At 36.7% G+C, this 18,292-nt stretch overlaps 1 protein-coding gene across 1 annotated transcript in view; it reads left to right on the plus strand.

Annotated features, from left to right (window-relative positions):
- The window catches only part of LOC124788538, a 266,831-nt gene that overhangs the window by 195,012 nt on the left and 53,527 nt on the right, over nt 1–18,292 (plus strand). The window contains exon 10 of the mRNA XM_047255808.1: nt 8,874–9,013. Coding sequence (XP_047111764.1) covers nt 8,874–9,013 — 140 coding nt within the window. The remainder of the gene's footprint in view (nt 1–8,873; nt 9,014–18,292) is intronic.

The raw sequence follows: 18,292 nt of genomic DNA on the forward strand, positions 1-18,292 counted from the left end.
TAAGTGAGGAAGAGGTTGAGAGGAAAATACCTATTGTGAGGACACAGGCAAACATTAAGGGAACAGCTACAGAGAGAATAGGAGATCAAAGGTAGATACTATGTCAGCTTCAGCTCAAACATGATAGAAGGGACACAATAAGAAGTAAAGGTGAAGGATAGTGAAAAGTTATTGAATAAATAATGAAAATCTACCTTCAGAAAATTGGGAGTTTCCTTCCAATTCTTAGTGAAATTATTCATTTCTCTTCCTCTGTAATGCATCTTCATTTCTCATTCTGTGGTCTCTAAACTGAATCTGGCATGGTGCTTACCTTTGACCTTCTACCTCTCTGAAAACTCATGTGGTCTCTATACTACCTGCATGGAGAACTCTGGTCTTGGAGTGTAGAACTTTATGCATATGTGTAACTTCCTGTTGTTTGCTTTATACACCACATTGCAATTAGGCAAAAACTTTTGATTGTTCTGTGTATGATGGGAATCACTTACTTATTTCTTGTTACAAACCTTATGCCATTTGAAGTCTTCCTGTCTTGTTTGATGCCTATGAAGTTTCAAGGGAGTTCTTCCTCACTTTACTTCTTTTTGATCTATATCAAGAACTTCAGACAGTTGTAAAATCAGTGTCACACTCAGATGAGATTAATGTTCACTTCGTGTTTATTCTTTGTAAACATTTTGGGTGTAATATTTTTTAATTTGTGATGTAATATTTGTAAGGTAATATTATAGGTTTTACAACACAGATCAGTAAGCTTCACATTCTGTATTTGGTTTCGTATTGTTCATAAGTGACAAAGACAGATTAACATAGATGTTTGTGTAATGATTATTGTCGAACACCATCTGTCTGTTGGACATGATGAAACCAAAACACTGACTGACTTGGTAGTGCTTAACGTAACATATGTAGTGTCCATCAGTGTAATGAAATAGATGAACACTGTAGTATACATCAAACACTGTTGAATGATTAAAGCATAAATGTACTTATCTACAGTGTATTCAGTATAAAGCATACATAACTATGCATAATGTAGTTTCTCTCTCTCTCTCTCTCTCTCTCTCTCTCTCTCTCTCTCCCTCCCTCCCTCCCTCCCTCCCTCCCTCTCCCTCCCCCCCCCCCCTCTCCCCCCTCTCTCATTTTTCCACTAGTGGTAGTTATCAATATTCACTAGAGCAATAGCATTGTTCTAGGTTTGTAAAGTTTTCACCGACGTCATGTTAGGTTTGTAAGATCTCGTGTCACTGCCATCTTTATGCTTGGTGTGAGAGTGGACTGGCAATAACCTGAATGTAATCTAAGGCTGAGCTCTTAGTGTGGCGATTGGAGACATATGTAGTGCTACGTGACAGCATATAGTTAGAGCTCTATAACAGCAGCTTGCTGTGGCTTATTTGAATGATTATTCTACAGAGATATGAGTGAAGCACGATGCACTGTTTCCAGTTGATGAAGGCACTGCTGACACCACACAATGTGCTGCATTGAAACAAGTTACTGACTCAGAACTGACGTAGGAGATCAGAATTTTGTTGCTGGGCTGTGACTGACTGCAACTTTGTGCTTGACGCCTGTTTATAGACGTACAGACATTAAAATACTAGCCTTTTCCCTGTGGCTTTATCTGCAAATGTGTTCGACACATATATAGTTCAAATGTACTCCTTCCCCTCTTTGTGTCCACTTCTTCCTCGCTTTCTCTGTCCACCTCCTCCTCCCACTTCTGTCTGTCTCCTCTTCCCCATACTCTCAGTCTCTCCCCCCTCTCTTTGTCCATTTCCTCCATCCCCTCTCTCTTTGTCTATTTCCTCCATCCCCTCTCTCTTTCCATTTCCAACTCCCCCTCTCCCTTTTTCACATGACCACCACCCCTCTACATCTTCCATCTCCCTCTTATGCATATCCCTTTGTACATTTCCTCCTCCACCTCAATCTGTCCATCCTCTCCTGTATACTTCTCACCTTGTCCCTAGCCATGCTCATAGGCCCCTGCAACACAGTTCAGTAACACAGGCCAGACTAATCCCACAACATACCTGTCAGGCAGGTTAGGCTACATGTTGGGGCCTGCAAAATTGTTTCTTCCCCAGATGCAGGCTGCCCTGTGAAGCAGGTTGGCAGGCCGATACTGTTCCCACACAACAAGCCTGTTGTGAGGGGCAGCCTGTATGCCAGTGGCTGAATTATTTGTCATATCTCTACACCTGTTGGAGATAGGAGGTTATAAACCCCATATTGCTTATAACTGTAAGACCTGTTGTTTCTCTGACAAATTTGGTTGAAATCGATTCAGGGTTTTGGGAGGAGATCCTGGAAAGCTATTAAATTTTGGATATTAATGTAAAAGGTAGGAAAATTAAAATGTACAAAGATGCAATTGTTAATGAACTAAATTTGTTTAACCAAAAGCTGTATGACTGCAAAATGGCAGAATAATAGGTACTGTTTCACGAGAGAGAAGTTTTTAGGTACATTGGGATTTTCAAACCCTGTCAAGAATTTACTGAAAGTTATATTTTCTTTCTGGCATATTTTGTTAACTGACATGTTATTTTAGGAATGTTGCATCTTTTGGAAGCAGAAAAATTGAGGCTGCAAAACTGTAATACTGGATTTTGGAAAGAATTACACTAGACTCTCACTAATCTGGCCCTTACTAGTCCGACCTGTCAGTAATCCAGTGCACATCCAAAAACATGTGCACAATGAATTATTGTGCACAACAATGCTTAGTTAAACAATGCTTTATATTCTGTATTTGAAATTGTAGCTTTCCTTACAGTTTGGAATTATGTCTTCTAAAACAAAACACGTTACACTAGACCTCAAGCAGAAACTCGAAATTTTACATAAGTTAAATTGAGGTTCTTCACAGGAAGCCATTGCTGCTGAGTTCAGTGTTGGATGAACAACTATTTATGATGTCAAAAAGAAAGACGTTATTCGACAGTACTCAATGCAAATGGATAGTGACTTGGGAAAATGGAAGATTATGCAAAAGAGTGAGAATGAAGAACTGGACGTAGCTAGCTGTTTATAGATGGTTCATACAACACTGCAGAAAAGGGATTCCAGTCAGTGGCCTGATTATAAAGGAAAAAGCAGCTGCATGTAACAAATGACTTGCCAGTAGTAACTTGTTTGCAGCGAGCAAAGGTTGGCTCTCAAACTGGAGAAAACAACACAGCATTCGGCATCTGACAGTCACTCAGCTTATGATAACCAAGATACAGAAGATAACAGAGGAACAAGATTTAACTGCTGATGCCTTGTATAATGCTGATGAAACAGGACTCTTTTACAAGATGTTTCCTTCAAAAATATTAGCTGCCAAGAACAAGAAGGAAGCTTGTGATTACAAGCAACAGAAACAGCGTGTGTTGTAATCCAAATGGGAGTCATAGACTACTGCTTGTGATGATTGGAAAATTTCAACATCCATGTTGTTTTCAACACACTGACATAAATACTCTACCAGTGCAGGATTGCACTCAGAAGAAAGCATGGATGGACAGACAAATTTTCTCTCAGTGGTTCCATGAAACATTTGTACCAGCAGTGAGAAAAGAGCTAAAGAAGGAAAAGCTTCCACAGAAAGCTATCCTTATAATTGACAATGCTCCCAGTCATCCTTCAGATGTTTCTCTAAAGTCTGATGGTATACATGTACCAGCACTCTTGCTCCCACCCAATGTGACAGCCCTAATTTTGCCCATGGACCAGGGAATTTTGGGATCAATTAAACGTCATTATCGTCTCCTTGCTGAATGAAAGTGACTCTATCGAGACTATGCTGAAGGCATGGGAAGCAATTAACATATGTTATGTTGTTTTCCAAGCAGCCGAAGCATGGGATGAAGTGGAGAATGCTACCATAATGAAGAGCTGGAGTAAATTGTGGCCATCCATTGATGCCGAGTTGAACCCAGTAGTGAGTGACAACGATGAGCCAGTCAATTTGGAATTGTCAATTACTTCGTACACTGACATGTTCCACAACCTTCCATGAGGAGAAGAAATTGATGATGAAGATGTTACTAAGTGGCTGAATGAGTTGTACTGTATATGGTCATGGAAGGGGGAAGAAGGTTGTTACATATGCCTTGTGACAAAGGTGTGCAGGAGGCTGAGCGGTCAGGACTTGAGAGTGGGCATCCAGGGCTGCCATTAAATGACAGAACTGGAAATTAGGTACAATAAAGAGAATATATTTCAGTGTATGGCATACAAGGGGTGCACCTAGGGTCAGAAGTTACCAGGTTTAGGCCAGTCTAGGAGGTCGAACAATTAATTGAAATGGGCAATGGAAGGGGAAGCAGTTCATGTTGACTTATGTTGGAGGCCGATCATGAAAAGCAGAGCCAGAGGCTCTGCCTTCCAAAAAGACGTCTGTTCTGCACGAGGTCTGGATTACAAGAGAGAGAGGCAACTGTGTTCCACACTGCAGAACACTCCAGCATCCACATATGTGACCTGTATCCCGTGCACGCTACTGGCTAAAACCGATGGCGTGAATTCGCTAGTAGTTTCGGCAGAGGTCTCAGGGCACCTCTTGTCAGCAGCTTTAACTGAACAGAACTGCCTCAGTTTTGAAAGACAGGCAACTTGTGTCATGTAGGCACAGCATAAGTTGCTCTAGGAGTAAACTTGTAAAGATTTGATCGGGTCTTTGAAATAAATTTTTTAAACCAATTCCCTAAAATATTCCTTGACTGGCTGCCACCATGTACAGAGGAAAACTGTGATATGGACCACACTTTAACAGACGAAGGAATAATCAAAAGTGTGCAAGAAAGTAATGATGAAAGTGATGAAGAAGAGGACACAGGAGGAGAGAGCATGAAGATTTCTCAGACTACTGGTGCTGAAGCTGCCGAGTTCTTCCTGGAGTACATTATGCAACAACCAGATACGTGCAGTACTGATGTAGAGCTTTTAAAGCAGTTGTGTGATAAAGCATGCCACCGTCGCGTATCACCATTGCGACAGTTAAAAATTAGGGACATGTTTCATAGTGAGTGATATGACTGTATAATTATGTACTGTATACACTCAAGGACTAAGTTTTCTTTGAAAATTAATGTATTTTTGGATTTAATAAAGTATATCCTTTATGTTTTAAAACTGTATCCTTCAGTTTAATAAAGTACAGTACACCGTGTCCCCCATGTTTTCAAAATAAATAAGAAACAAAATAAAACAATATAATATATTTCAGACACTCTCAATAATCTTGCACTTCCACTAATCCGGCACCCATATGTGCCAGGAATGGCTGGATTAGTGAGAGTCTACACTGAGTACATTTTAAATTTCGAATTCAAATAAGTCTTGAAATATTAAGTTTTCTGAAAAATAAAATTATTTGTTTGAAAGGGGAGAATGAGGGCATTGAAATAAATTATCAAAAAGCAAACAATTACTAGCAGCGTTGAGTTTTGATGTGCACTAGGTTTACAAGGTATCATTATTTTAGAATTTCTGTAAATAAAGTATTTCTACATGAGCTGTTTATACTACTATCAACAAACTGTGAATTATCCTATGAATAATAAAGTTTATTGAAATGCTGGGTGAATAAGAATTTGGGATTTTTTGTGCACATGGTATGTATATTATGTGTGCAGTGGAAATCAGAAAAAAAGAAGAAAAATTATTTAAGCATTTTAATTATAGCCAATGGAGCTACTCTACCTTACTATGTCTCATTTTGACTGAAACAGTATATGAAGCAGGGAACTATTAGACAGACAGAAGATTGCAATGCCACATTAGATGCCCCACAAAGAACCAGAGTAATTCCTTTCTCCACATAAGCTGAGAATTTTACATTTTCTCTTGTTTTCTGAAAATGGTAGCAGGAAAACATTGTCAACTTATTTAATTACAATTATGAAAGCACATTCAGTGTAGTTAATTGACATGTATGTGCAATACTGCTCCCGAAATCCATTTGCTGTCACATTGTACATGTATGTCTGTTGACAAAAAAGACCAAATTTAGTACCCAAGGGAGGTGATTATCCTTCTGAAAACATGACATTTAATGTCATGTTGAGAGAAATACATTGTACATTTGAAGCACGTGTTTCTATATCACAAAGTGGGATCAAAAGTGGTGGTAGGCAATATATTCCTTCAGACATGAAATACATAAAAATGTTCTTCACTTTGCGTTCAGAAGTAGAATCCCATGTGTAATACAAGTTTCTCCTTAAGAAATACTTGCATATCATGAATCATGCCATATTGGAGTAAACGATGTCAAGTATGTTCAAGGTAACACTGCTTTGTTACGAATGGTTGACATTCCAAATTACAAGAGCATAAAGTTTCGGGTAATATAGTATCTATTTTATCAATTTGTGCTGCATCTCATAGTGGTGTTTTGCATGACAATGGGGTTGGTGACTAAAGCATGTGTGGAAATAAAGCAGAAACAGTTTTCTGGTCAACCTGCCAATGTACAGATCAGAATCAAGTTTTGAAATGATGCAGCAGAACTGGTAGCAATTCTTTCAGTAATTTTGAAACAGTTCAGTATGTTCTTCTCCATAAATATGAAGTATCTGATGTAAAAAATTGACATGAGCTCAGATTTGGAAACTATTCTCTTTTGTGTTGTAGTGACACTTAGTTTCTCACCTAACCACAATATAGTGACCATAAAGTACAAGCATATTTGGTCATGATGCTCAGACAACCAGAAAGAGGCATCCAGCTTTGGTGGAGATCACAGCACCTTCCCCTACATATGTGTATCCTCTGCCCCTCAACTTGTATCCTCTGCCCCTCAACTTGGGGTCTGAGTTAGCTGCCCATCCTTCCAACTTCCCCCACCCAATCCTTCTTTTTACCCCAATGGTGGAAGTAAAAAATTCTGAAAGTCTGGAGTAGTTTCTTCTATTTTTAAGTATTTAATTGGCAGTACTTGAAAATTTGTATTCTGAAAATAAGTACTGACCAGTCATTGTGTCTCCACATAATATAACATTTTCTTAATTTCATTTTCCTGATGATGTATCAGAAAATTATTTTGTAGGACAAAAAGTAAATAACAGAGTAGTTCAACATTTGATAATCCAAAGAACTATGATAACTATTGTACCCTTAGAAGCAACTCTGCAGTGACCTTGTTGTGTAGTTTGTTAATCTGTCATCTTTACATCTTGTATATTACTTGTTGTACTGCTTCCTTCACACCGCATGTGCTAGTAGTCTGGCAGCCAGGACCAAGAAATGCACTTGCCATATTTGCATTCTTTATTCATGCAACAGTGAGAGGTAGTTAATTTCTCATGCAGGCAGGGATGTTAACTGATTGTGTACTCACTTTGAAAATCCGTTACTCATCTCAAAAAGTGTTTATTATTAATTGTCATTTTATTTGAGTTGAGTGTATTACTGTACAAACATTGTTTTATGTTGTGAAGTAATACATATTGAAGTACTCTGCTAAGTATTGTATTTCCCAGACATATATAGCCTGAAACTGAATTTTAAAATCTGCCTGTACAACATAGAATGAATGAAGTAGAAAAAATTATGGTAATGATCCTATGAAAAAAAGTGGATTTATGTACAAGTATACTTTATCTTGTGTGTAGAATGTAGCAGATATCATAATAGTGAAATGTCATTACCTGATACTTTAATAGTAAGGCGAGTAATCTGTCATATGTATAAGAAACATTGATGATCTCTATTACCGAGGGAAGAACTCTCTTCTTAACATTTGAGTGTGAACAGGTAAATGTAGTTTGGAATGAACTGTTCGAAGGTATGTGTTTTGAGTAATTTGCACCAAAAATTAAAATTAACAGAGAGGTTGCGTAAGCACCATGGGAAAAGTAATATCAAATAACTGCCAAGGAGATGGGTGGACATGAAAATAGATTGAATGCTTGGTGTTTGAAGAGAAAAAGAAGATAAAGGAACAATGTTTTGTTTCTGAGAAGCAATGAATCTGTTTTTAAAAATGATCAAATTTCAATCTACAATATTCCAGAAAGGTACATATAGATTTAATCTAATGAGATAGGCTCATGTTAAGATTGTTCTGGTATGCCATATACAGAAGGGTTGGAATTGGATACAGATGAGTGTAGTAATGCTTTCATGGCTGTCACTTAGCCTGTTCATTTTACCTTCACATCAGTACAGATATTTGGATAATTTTCCCCTGCCAGAACATGCCTTTTGCTCTGTGGATACTTCATAATCATCCATACCCACAAAACATTTCCTGATCCACTTCCTGTAGATGACACTCTTGGGTAGATGTGTTGGTATATGCATCATAGGGGAAGTGGCCTGCAATGCAACTTGCCATATGCATGATGAAAAGAAGATGACTTAATTGCTGTATACTGTTACATGGGAGTGAAACAACATCAAATGGTCCCAGTAAAGAATTGGTTAACTCAATATATTTGTTCACTGAAACCTGTGTAAGGCTTATTTTTTCTTATAATATGTCATCACAACTGGTGTTTGCTTAATTCATGTCATTTTGAGATGTTACTTCATTAATTCCAGCTTTTGTGGCTCACTGTTATTATTTCCAGCTTATGGTATTACTTATCAGAATTGTGATGTTAATATATGTGAATGTAATGAATTAGTGCACAAATCACTACACAAATTAATGTTATTTGTTTAAAACTCAAATTGAGAATAATAATGATTCATAATACTATAAATATCATGGCTGCACAAAGCAAACAAACTAAAAGATATATTTATAATGCACTTACTTAATAAGAAGAAAATTTATTGGGTTTTTGATATATTTTTAGTATAATGCAAAGAAATGTTCAGCATCTATTTTATTGCTTTGTTGGTTAGCTTAAACTGTGTATCTTTAGGTGAAGGAGGTAGCTGCACCTTATACATCATCACCAGACCTGCGAAGGTTTTGGGAACATGATATACGGATGGCTAGAGACGTTAATAGAGGGACTGTGGATGGTGCAAACACAACAAATTTCAGGAATACTAACAAAGAGTGAGTATCATTTCAGTAGCACTCTTTACTTCATTGTAAATGTAATGAGATATAGGAAGTTACTAAAGCATTAATTACCTCTTTAAGATATGAACCCATTAATCTCCAGAACCTGTTGACAGCTACGTTAAACATTTAGTTGTTTCATCATGATAACTTCTTTGTGCCTTCTTAAGTGATCAGAATTTTTTTCAATTTTCCCTGTTAATGACTAAGTATATTATACTTCTGAGGTTTAGTTGTCAAATGAAATTTGTAGCACACTACAGAGTAACCTAGGAGGAATGCTCGATAATTAAGAATGTGGCAGGAAAGATCATTTGAAGCTAAAGAGTCTAGTAAACTTGGGTCCTAAAATACAGGGCATTTCAAAATTAACATACTGATTGTAAGGTGTTGTAGCATTTATTACGTTCAACTTACAATTGTAATTAATACACGATATGAAAGAGCAACTAAAACAGTTTTGTTTGTATACTTGTGCACAATTGGAAGAGTATGGAATGACAAAGAGTTACTGAAAAACATGTTGAATGGGTGCGAGTCTTTCACGCTCAGCCCCAAGAAATATCCCTGAGGATAGTTTATGGGCCTTCCTTTTTTGGTGAAACAAGTGCGACTGATGTTTTTTATCTTGCTACAGCTATGGCCCATGCCTCAATGGGAAGAAGCTGAACAACACATCTTTATTTGGGAGCAAGATGGTGCGCTGCCTCACTGGCATAACTCAGTACGCGACTGGTTTAATGACGTTGTATCCGACCAGTGGATTGGGCACAAGGGGCCAGTTGACACAGCATTTTATGCATGACTTCCAGGTTCACACACAATCTGATGTGATCATGTGCATGTGCCTCTGATACCAGCTGATCTATCCAACTTCAGAAACAGTGTTATTGCAACAGTTACTCCTTACACATTGATCAAGGTTTCAGAAGAACTCGCCAATGACTTGGTGTGTGATCAGTGTTCACACTGAATAATTATAAGAAATACTGTTTGTGTTTCTCTTTCATTTGGTGTATTATTTATAAATGTAAGATGAATGTAATATGTGCTACAAAGCATTAAAACCCGTATATTCATTTTTAAACACCCTGTATATGCAGTAAGAGGTATGATCCCTTCTTCATCTTTGATACTGTGAAACAAATCGTTTCTATTGCTAGCTCTTTGCTTTCCATACTTTGGGAGGAGGTATCATGGACCAAACCAAGAAAAAATTTTCAAGTAAACATGGCCTCTAAAATACATACCTCAAGAGTTATGAGCCCTTGTTCAGTAGAAGAGATTTGTTTCACTGTAGCAAAGTTGAACAAATGCTCATAGTTCTTAAGCTATGCAATTTAGTCCTCATTCTTACTGAACACATTTTTCTTGTTTTGCACCATACTATCATTTTTCAAAATATGGAAAGCAAAGAGCTTGAAGTAGAAGCAATTGGCTTCATAGTATTGAAGATGAGGAAGTGATTATACCTCTCAAGGTATACATGATAGAGACCATGTATACTATACTTTTTTGCTGCCATATCCCTGAATATTGACCATTCCTCCTGAGACACCCTGTATAAAACTAACTTGATTATGTGTGAAACTAACACGAACCTCTGACCTAATCGAATGTTTTATTAATATTGTCTGCTCAGTCAAGCAGAAGAATCTGTTTAGATCAAATATTCCCGCATCTCATTACAATTTATCTAACCCTAATGTTTTATAGAATCAGATCAATATCACTAAAAGTGAAACAGTGCTTGCAAATTATAACAATATTTATCATGTGCATCTCTAATCTGAAAGCATGTACTTTTAACTAACTCTGGTAAAAAACTGCTACTGTATTTACTGTAAGTGATCATAGTTTATGACCACTTATGCTGTAATACATCAGCCCTTGTGTTTAACACATGTAAAAGATTTAATATTACAGTTTAGCAGTAAGATCGCTGTAGCAGTGTTGTGGTACAGTCACTACAATAACTGGCATGCTGTCTCCACTCTCACTGTAAAGGCGGGTTCACATCCAATGGCTAGATTTCATTGCTTATTTGATTGTATCGTGCACACTTGTCTCTTTCAAGATGTTAAGTGAGGTGGTGACTTTGAATTTAAATACTGGTGATGGATGTTACTTTAGTAATCTTTTTAACCTCTATGAGGCACTTTTTAAAGCTTGCTTTTGTACTGAGTGAAGTGTGATTTTGGTACAAATCTGATTTCTAGCACTTTTAGCCTTTGGAAAATTTTATTTTAATTTTCGTCTTTTATTTGTATTTTATCTTACCTGTATTGTAGAGTCATTTTGACTGCATATATAAGTTATTTTTTATCTTTCATTTTTTCAGTTTTCATGTGTCTTAGTCCCTTTAATAAAGTCTAGTTCTTTCTTTGTTTATTTATTCATCTGACAGTTTGAGATATTTTCTATTTGTATTTTTGCACCAGCCTCTTTACTGTTAGTTGCTAAATTAATCAGTTTCCATATTCAATGGTACATCATTATGTGCTAAATCTGCTTTGATTTAATTTTGTTTTGATAGTGTACAAGCACCAGCACAAAACCTCACACTTATCTTGACATTTAGAATGTATGTAAAGTTGTTTTGATATGTTTTTGTGGTATAGTATTGGAAAAGACGTATGCATGACATAATTTGGTTTTGGTATTGTTACAATGAAATTCCCACAAGTGTGCATGAAGCGAAGACAAAAACATTGTAACATAAGGCATGGTACAAACAAAAAGTTAGATGCACAATGTAGTGGAGCTGGCCATCAAGACATGTTAGTTTGCTGCTACATAATGCAACTGTGCTAACTCAGTGAAATGTTTCAAAGTTGTTCTCTAGTATACCAAATTTCAAGACAAAATAAGTAATTTTTTCCTGTTGTGAGTAGAGGAGTGTTTCCTCATTAAGGAAAATTCACAATCGTCTTTGTGATGTTTACAGTACAGCACATATTGATCCAAGTCAATGAAAATTTTTTTGGGAACTACTTCTTAAACTGACCCTAAATCTTAAGGTCCACAATGAATTTTATAAGCTGGGCATGTTTGTGATTTATGTGTACTCTGCAAAATACTTTACACAAGCTCTATGACCTTTTGATGATAAAATTACTTGATTAAGCAATTACCATCACAATTATAGTGGCCACCACAAAAATAGGCAGCTCAAGGGCATAGCTGCTGTGTGGTGTCTTCAGACATGAAACATTGTGATTTATCCTCTTCACAACTTTGTTACCACATGCACACTGCAGCAGTAAAGGAGATCAGCATCAGCTGAATATTCAGTGTTCCTATGTGATATTATATGGTTTCCATTGTTCGTATAAAGTTGCTTTGACTTGTGTTTTGCAGTGAGTGAAATGTAAGAGAAATGGCCTAATTGTAGTGCTACACCAGTTGATGTGCATAAAGAGTGACAGGACAATTGAAAGCAAACTAAGATTATTGTGTCGAACATACTGAAGTTCTTTTATTGATCTGACCAGCTGTGAGGAAGCCAGGAATAATATAACCAAAAGTTAGTGTGTAGAATTGTACTTGGTTATTATGACAGAGGAGGATTTCCAATCACTAGTAAAATACTGGGCGATCTCCATGAAAAAATGGAAAAAATTAATTGTTCTGGCTCAGAGATCTTCATTTTCATCTTTGTTCTCACTTGGTTTTCAGTTTAGAAAGTGCAGCAGTACGATACAATAATGATGTCTCATGTGCTATCAAAATTAATTTTACACTTTTCTTAAAAACTTTGTCACTGGGAGTTTTTACAAAGCTCAAAAGAACATAAATTCATCAGCACTGATATTTCTAGTACACAGACAAGACAGTTCCACACCTCTTATGGTATTTCATTTTGTTTTATCTCAGAATGCTTCTATGTTTTCAAGATAAAATATGTATCACATGCATTTACAAACTTTGAGAATGTTCATATTTTTATTTTAGTTGTTCAGATGGGATGCAAATTGGTAGATGTGCATGTACAGATTTATTCAAGAGAAACAACTTCACAAATTGAACAAGTCAGTAACATGTTGGCCCACCTCTGGTCCTTATGCAAGCAGTTACTTGTCGTGGCATTGATTGATAGAGTCGTTGGATGTCCTCCTTGGGGATAGTGTGCCAAATTCTGTCCAATTGGCAGATTGGCAGATTGGAAGGTCCTGCCCATAATGCTCCAAACATTCTCAATTGGGGAGAAACCCAGCAACCTTTCTGATCAAGATAGGGTTTGGAAAACATGAAGACAAGCAGTAAAATCTCTCACCAGTTGGTGTTGGCATTATCTTGCTGAAATGTAAGCCTAGGATGTCATACCATGAAGGGCAACAAAACGGGACATAAACTGCTGTACTGCTGTGCTGAAGGGTGCCATGGATGACAACCAAAGGCATTCTGCTATGAAATGAAATGGACCTCAGACCATCACTCCTGGTTGTTGGGCCATATGCTGGGTGATGGTCAGTTTGGTATTCTGCCACTACCTGAGATGTCTCCAGACACATCATTGCTGGTCATCAGGGCTCAGTTCAAATCAGGACTCTGCACAGAAGTCAGTTCAACTCCATTCGATGAGATTTCAGACCTAATGCGCCAGACACCACCGAAAATTGGCTGGTTGGTGTACAGAGGTCAATGGTAGTCAGTGCAAGGGGCACCATGAGCTCAGCCCCCTTTCTGTAAGCCACCTATTAGTGATTCTTGTGGTTACCAAAGCACCAGTTGCATGTCGGATCGATGATAATGATCAGTCAGGGGCACTGAGTGCCTCTCTGACAATTGCTCGGTCCTCTCATTCTGTCATCTCTCTCGGATGACCGCTTCCTTCTTGATGCTGTGTTTGGCCATGGGTCACCCATTCCTGCCAACATCGTCAAAAAGTAACATCTCTATTATTCAAATGTCAGGTGATCTATTGATTACTCCAACTGGCTTCTTTAGCCCATCTACACATTCTCCTCAAATTCTGAAATCTTCGTGTATTCTTCATGGGCCTGTATATGAGGCATAGATACTGGCCAACTGAATACATGAAATGAAATTTGCAAAGACCTTATGCCCTCATATCACCACATCTCCTGTCTATTGTCCTTGCCAACTGCATGCTGAAACTGTGCTGAAGCATCACACATTCATCCATCGGCAGCATTTTCTGCTGATATCTGTATGAATATCAATTTGTGACCGATTTGCATAACTCCTTCATGATGTGTCATATTTTTGTCTTAGAACGTATGTTAGCGCTTCTGCTTTTTTCACAGACTGACATAAAAAAAATCTTGAAAGTTTCTTGTAATGCTAGTTGTTATTTTCGTTTTTTTTGTAACAACTTTCAAGAATTTTATTTTAGAAAATACTCCATCATATTCTAGATTAAAAATAGAGATGTCTAATATTTTTTCTGAAATTTTTACTGACGTCTGAATGCTGTAAAATTATAAGATCAACTTGATGTGTCATCTTTCATGGTGGTCATTAAGGTCTAGGCTCATGTTTTGTAATATTTTTTTTCCTTTGGAGGGCACCAAAGTAGTTTCAAACTTTCATGGCACACTTACATATGATTTTTTTTACTAGATGTAAACGAGCAAAGACATTAAGTACATACAATACATTTTTAAAAATTATGGAACAACTATGAGATACAAATGTTACAAATTTATTGCATAGGCTCATGAATATGAATAAATTTTTTATGTTCTAGATATTTTATTTGCAGAAGAATAGAAGACATCTTGCAATACACCTGACACTGATTTCAATGTATTGTGACACGGTGGTTCAGGAATGCCTGTCTAGGCCATGACAACCTTACTCACTGCTTCAGGAAAGCTAAATCAATGCAGTTCAATGAGAGAACAGTGAATTACACTCAGCGATATAGATGTATGTTAGTTGGATGTTGTATGCAGACATATTAAAGCCACACTTGATAAATAATTATGGTCATAGAATGATGCCACTTCAAGGACAGAATTCCACAATACACAAGGTCTGTGTGTTGTGACCTGCTGGTCAAATTCTTGGTCAGAATCAGCATGTGCCATCAGCGCTACAGACACAATATACTTACCTTATCTCCAAGTGTTCTTGATAATGCTGAACAGCATAATTTGTGTCTTCATAATATATTCATTGTTCTTGTTTCGCATACTTCTCAGGATCACGAAATTTGTGACAAAAGTGCCAACGTTGCACAATATCAGAGCATATGGTGCATTTACACAAAATGTCTATTTCCTAACACATTACATTAACATCTGTCCTTCCTGACTTAAAGATGGTGCACTCACTTGGAGGTCAATACAACTATTACATTTTAATCTCTTTATGGCAGTCACTAATAAATGTTCATATTTATATTAAATATAAAACAGATGTTGGTAATTTTCAGGTAATATTTCTACATCTTTGTAATGATTTATAACTAAAAGAATATAATTTAGTATTCTTGCTTTTAACAGTGCAAGGAACTTGATTTGGGCAGTTGCTTTAATACTCAGAAAGTTCAGAACACATTTTAATGTTGACTAGTCTCTGAAAAGACTTTCCAGCTTCTAGATATTGTTTCAGTTTTACAAAAAGTCCATATATGTTGTCAGTAGAAATAGAGGTGAGAATTATGTGTGTTACAGAATTTAGATTTGAAACATAATTTACATGTTTAATAATTTGATTTTAACCCAGATCAACAGTTTCAATGGGAATTAAAGTGCACTGTGTTTGCTCCAGCCTCTTAAAATTCCTAATGGTCTATAAATTATCAAAAAATAATGAAGTTTTACAAATATGTAACTTTTGAAGTTAAATGTTTTGTCAAATTATGTATCAGTTTGTATTCTGTAATTGGTTGATTTTCCCCCTTTTTACATGAGATGTGGTCATAATCAAAGTAAATTAAATATTACCTACCATTAAATTGGTTCTCAATTTAAATATTTTTATGTCACAAGTATGGTTGTAATTACAATTCGCTAGAAAATCTTCTTTCTTTTATTAACTAATGAGAACATAAACAGGTGTCAGAAATAGTACCATGATGTTTGTTTCTTAATTTATGGGTGTTGTATGCTGATATTTGAGAGTAAAAACTCCTATTGGAGTTCCCGAGACACAACAAACAGTGATGTACTGTCTAATTTGTGACCTGAGTCAGTATTGCAGTATCTGATGCACAGTGTATAATATTGTAGTATTCAGTGTCTTGAGCTGCTCCAAGAGCACAGAGCTGGGTTGAGCAGTTGCACAGAATTAGACAACTGGTTAAGACAAGTGGCAAAGGTGCAGTGTGTGTTACAGTGGAGAATGAAAATGTTTTGCTTGTTGAAATTTCACCCAAGATGACCTGTGTGTAGCTGTTGTGTACTGTACAGACTGGACCTGTTAACCTACATCATGTAGTACATTTTGAGATTGACAGACAGAGGCTAGGTTTTCTCCAGTAGGCTCTATTTATTGTTTTTTGACAGTTTGAAATAAATTCCTAAGCATGAAGACTTCATCTTAGGCAAATAGCATTTAATTGATGCCTTACACATCCACAAGCATATCAGTCCATCATAAGGCATTGTTATCTGGTGTGGCTACAATGCATTCAAGAGCTTGTGTGTTGACTCGTTATTGTTCCTTGATGTAAATATGCTGTTTTATAATGAATATTTTCTATTGTCGTATTTTCATGCTTCTTGTGACCAGGTTCTGATTTTTTTCTGCCAGGTATGCAGTACCTCAATAACTGGTATCTCAAGAATTCCAGTCAGTTATTTGATACTTTCATATGTTTTTTCCAAAAATCCATATTTCCTTCACCTTTAGCATGTGTTACACTTAGCTCATATTCTAGAAATTAGTGGTTGACTTCTTGTAAATACAATCTTCTTTGCAATTTCATACATTTGGTATCATTTCTTGTACTATAGTGCCCATACCAAGACAAAAAGAATATTCCTCTTATTGCACAATGCTTTGGACAAGCATCTATCAATCAACAGCTTTGCTACAGGTATGTCTTCTTCCACAAGCTCTTTCCTTAAGTGAGATCGATATTACAGAAAAGATACATCTTGACATCCCAGAATAACACTCCACCATCCAACAAACACTAGCCAAAACTATTAGGGACTCAGATAAAATATTACACATTGTTGGAAGACAAGCTGTTGTGCTGATCCTCATAGGTGTTAGAATGTTCTGGTGCTTATCAAGATATGAATAAGTAACTATTACATCATTCATAATACTTGTATCCACACATCAGTATTACATCATTAATTCAGGATGAAAAATGAATGGCAACATGAAGATAGTCCATGATCTTACAGATGGTTACAGAAAAGCTGTGTAAGGTTCCAGATTACCAACATAACAACAGGGGGATATGGAAGGTGCCTCCACGTATGGTATTTTGAAGATGCGAAATATGTGTGAAAAAATACCTGGCATCCCCTGGTAATAGAGGAAACTGACCTTCTAGCCAAACCTTCCACTAACAGGACAACATTGGATAATAGCTAGACCTTCTATGCTTCAGTCTTTCAACACTTTATTCCATTACAGTTTGCCTGTTAGATTTTTGTAGATGATATTGTCAAGATGCTTGTTGAAGAAACACTTTTTCCTTTGTTCAGACGTTAACATGTTCTCTTAAACTCATTTTCCCTAGTCCCACTTTCCCTGATAAGTGAGGTATCTAAGTGTCAGCCTCTCGTTCTACCTTTTCATTGACTTTATAAAAATCAACAGCTACCATCTCTTCTACACAATACAGCTCCTCCCATAAAACAAAGAATGCTCACAGAAACTGCTTATATAGTTGTCAGTAGCATATACCTACAAACTCCTCGTACTGTGTTATTCTATTTTGTGAAAATTCTTGCATCATTACAATGTGATGGGGGGTGGTTGTGGTAGGAAAAACTATCTGTCACCAGTGCTTTGATTACCTTTTGTCATGTTTTGCAGTGAGAGATACCCTGCACAAAATCCTCTTCACAGTCTTCAAAGTGGTTTCCTACCAACCAGATCTACATAATATCCTTATTCAACTTTGCTCCAAACCATCAGGCCATGGTTAACATTCTGAGGTCCTGCTCTTGACAATTTATCGATTATACATTTCTGAATGAAAACCTCTGATGTTCTTTTCTTACAATTGATATATGAAAGATATAGCTACAAAAAATACCTAAATACTGTGCACTGTTTCCTAAGTGTGTAAGATAAAATATTATGTTATCCATTGCCTTAATATCATAATACATATTC

The sequence above is a fragment of the Schistocerca piceifrons genome, chromosome 3 (assembly GCF_021461385.2).
Source record: "Schistocerca piceifrons isolate TAMUIC-IGC-003096 chromosome 3, iqSchPice1.1, whole genome shotgun sequence".
Lineage (NCBI taxonomy): Eukaryota > Metazoa > Arthropoda > Insecta > Orthoptera > Acrididae > Schistocerca > Schistocerca piceifrons.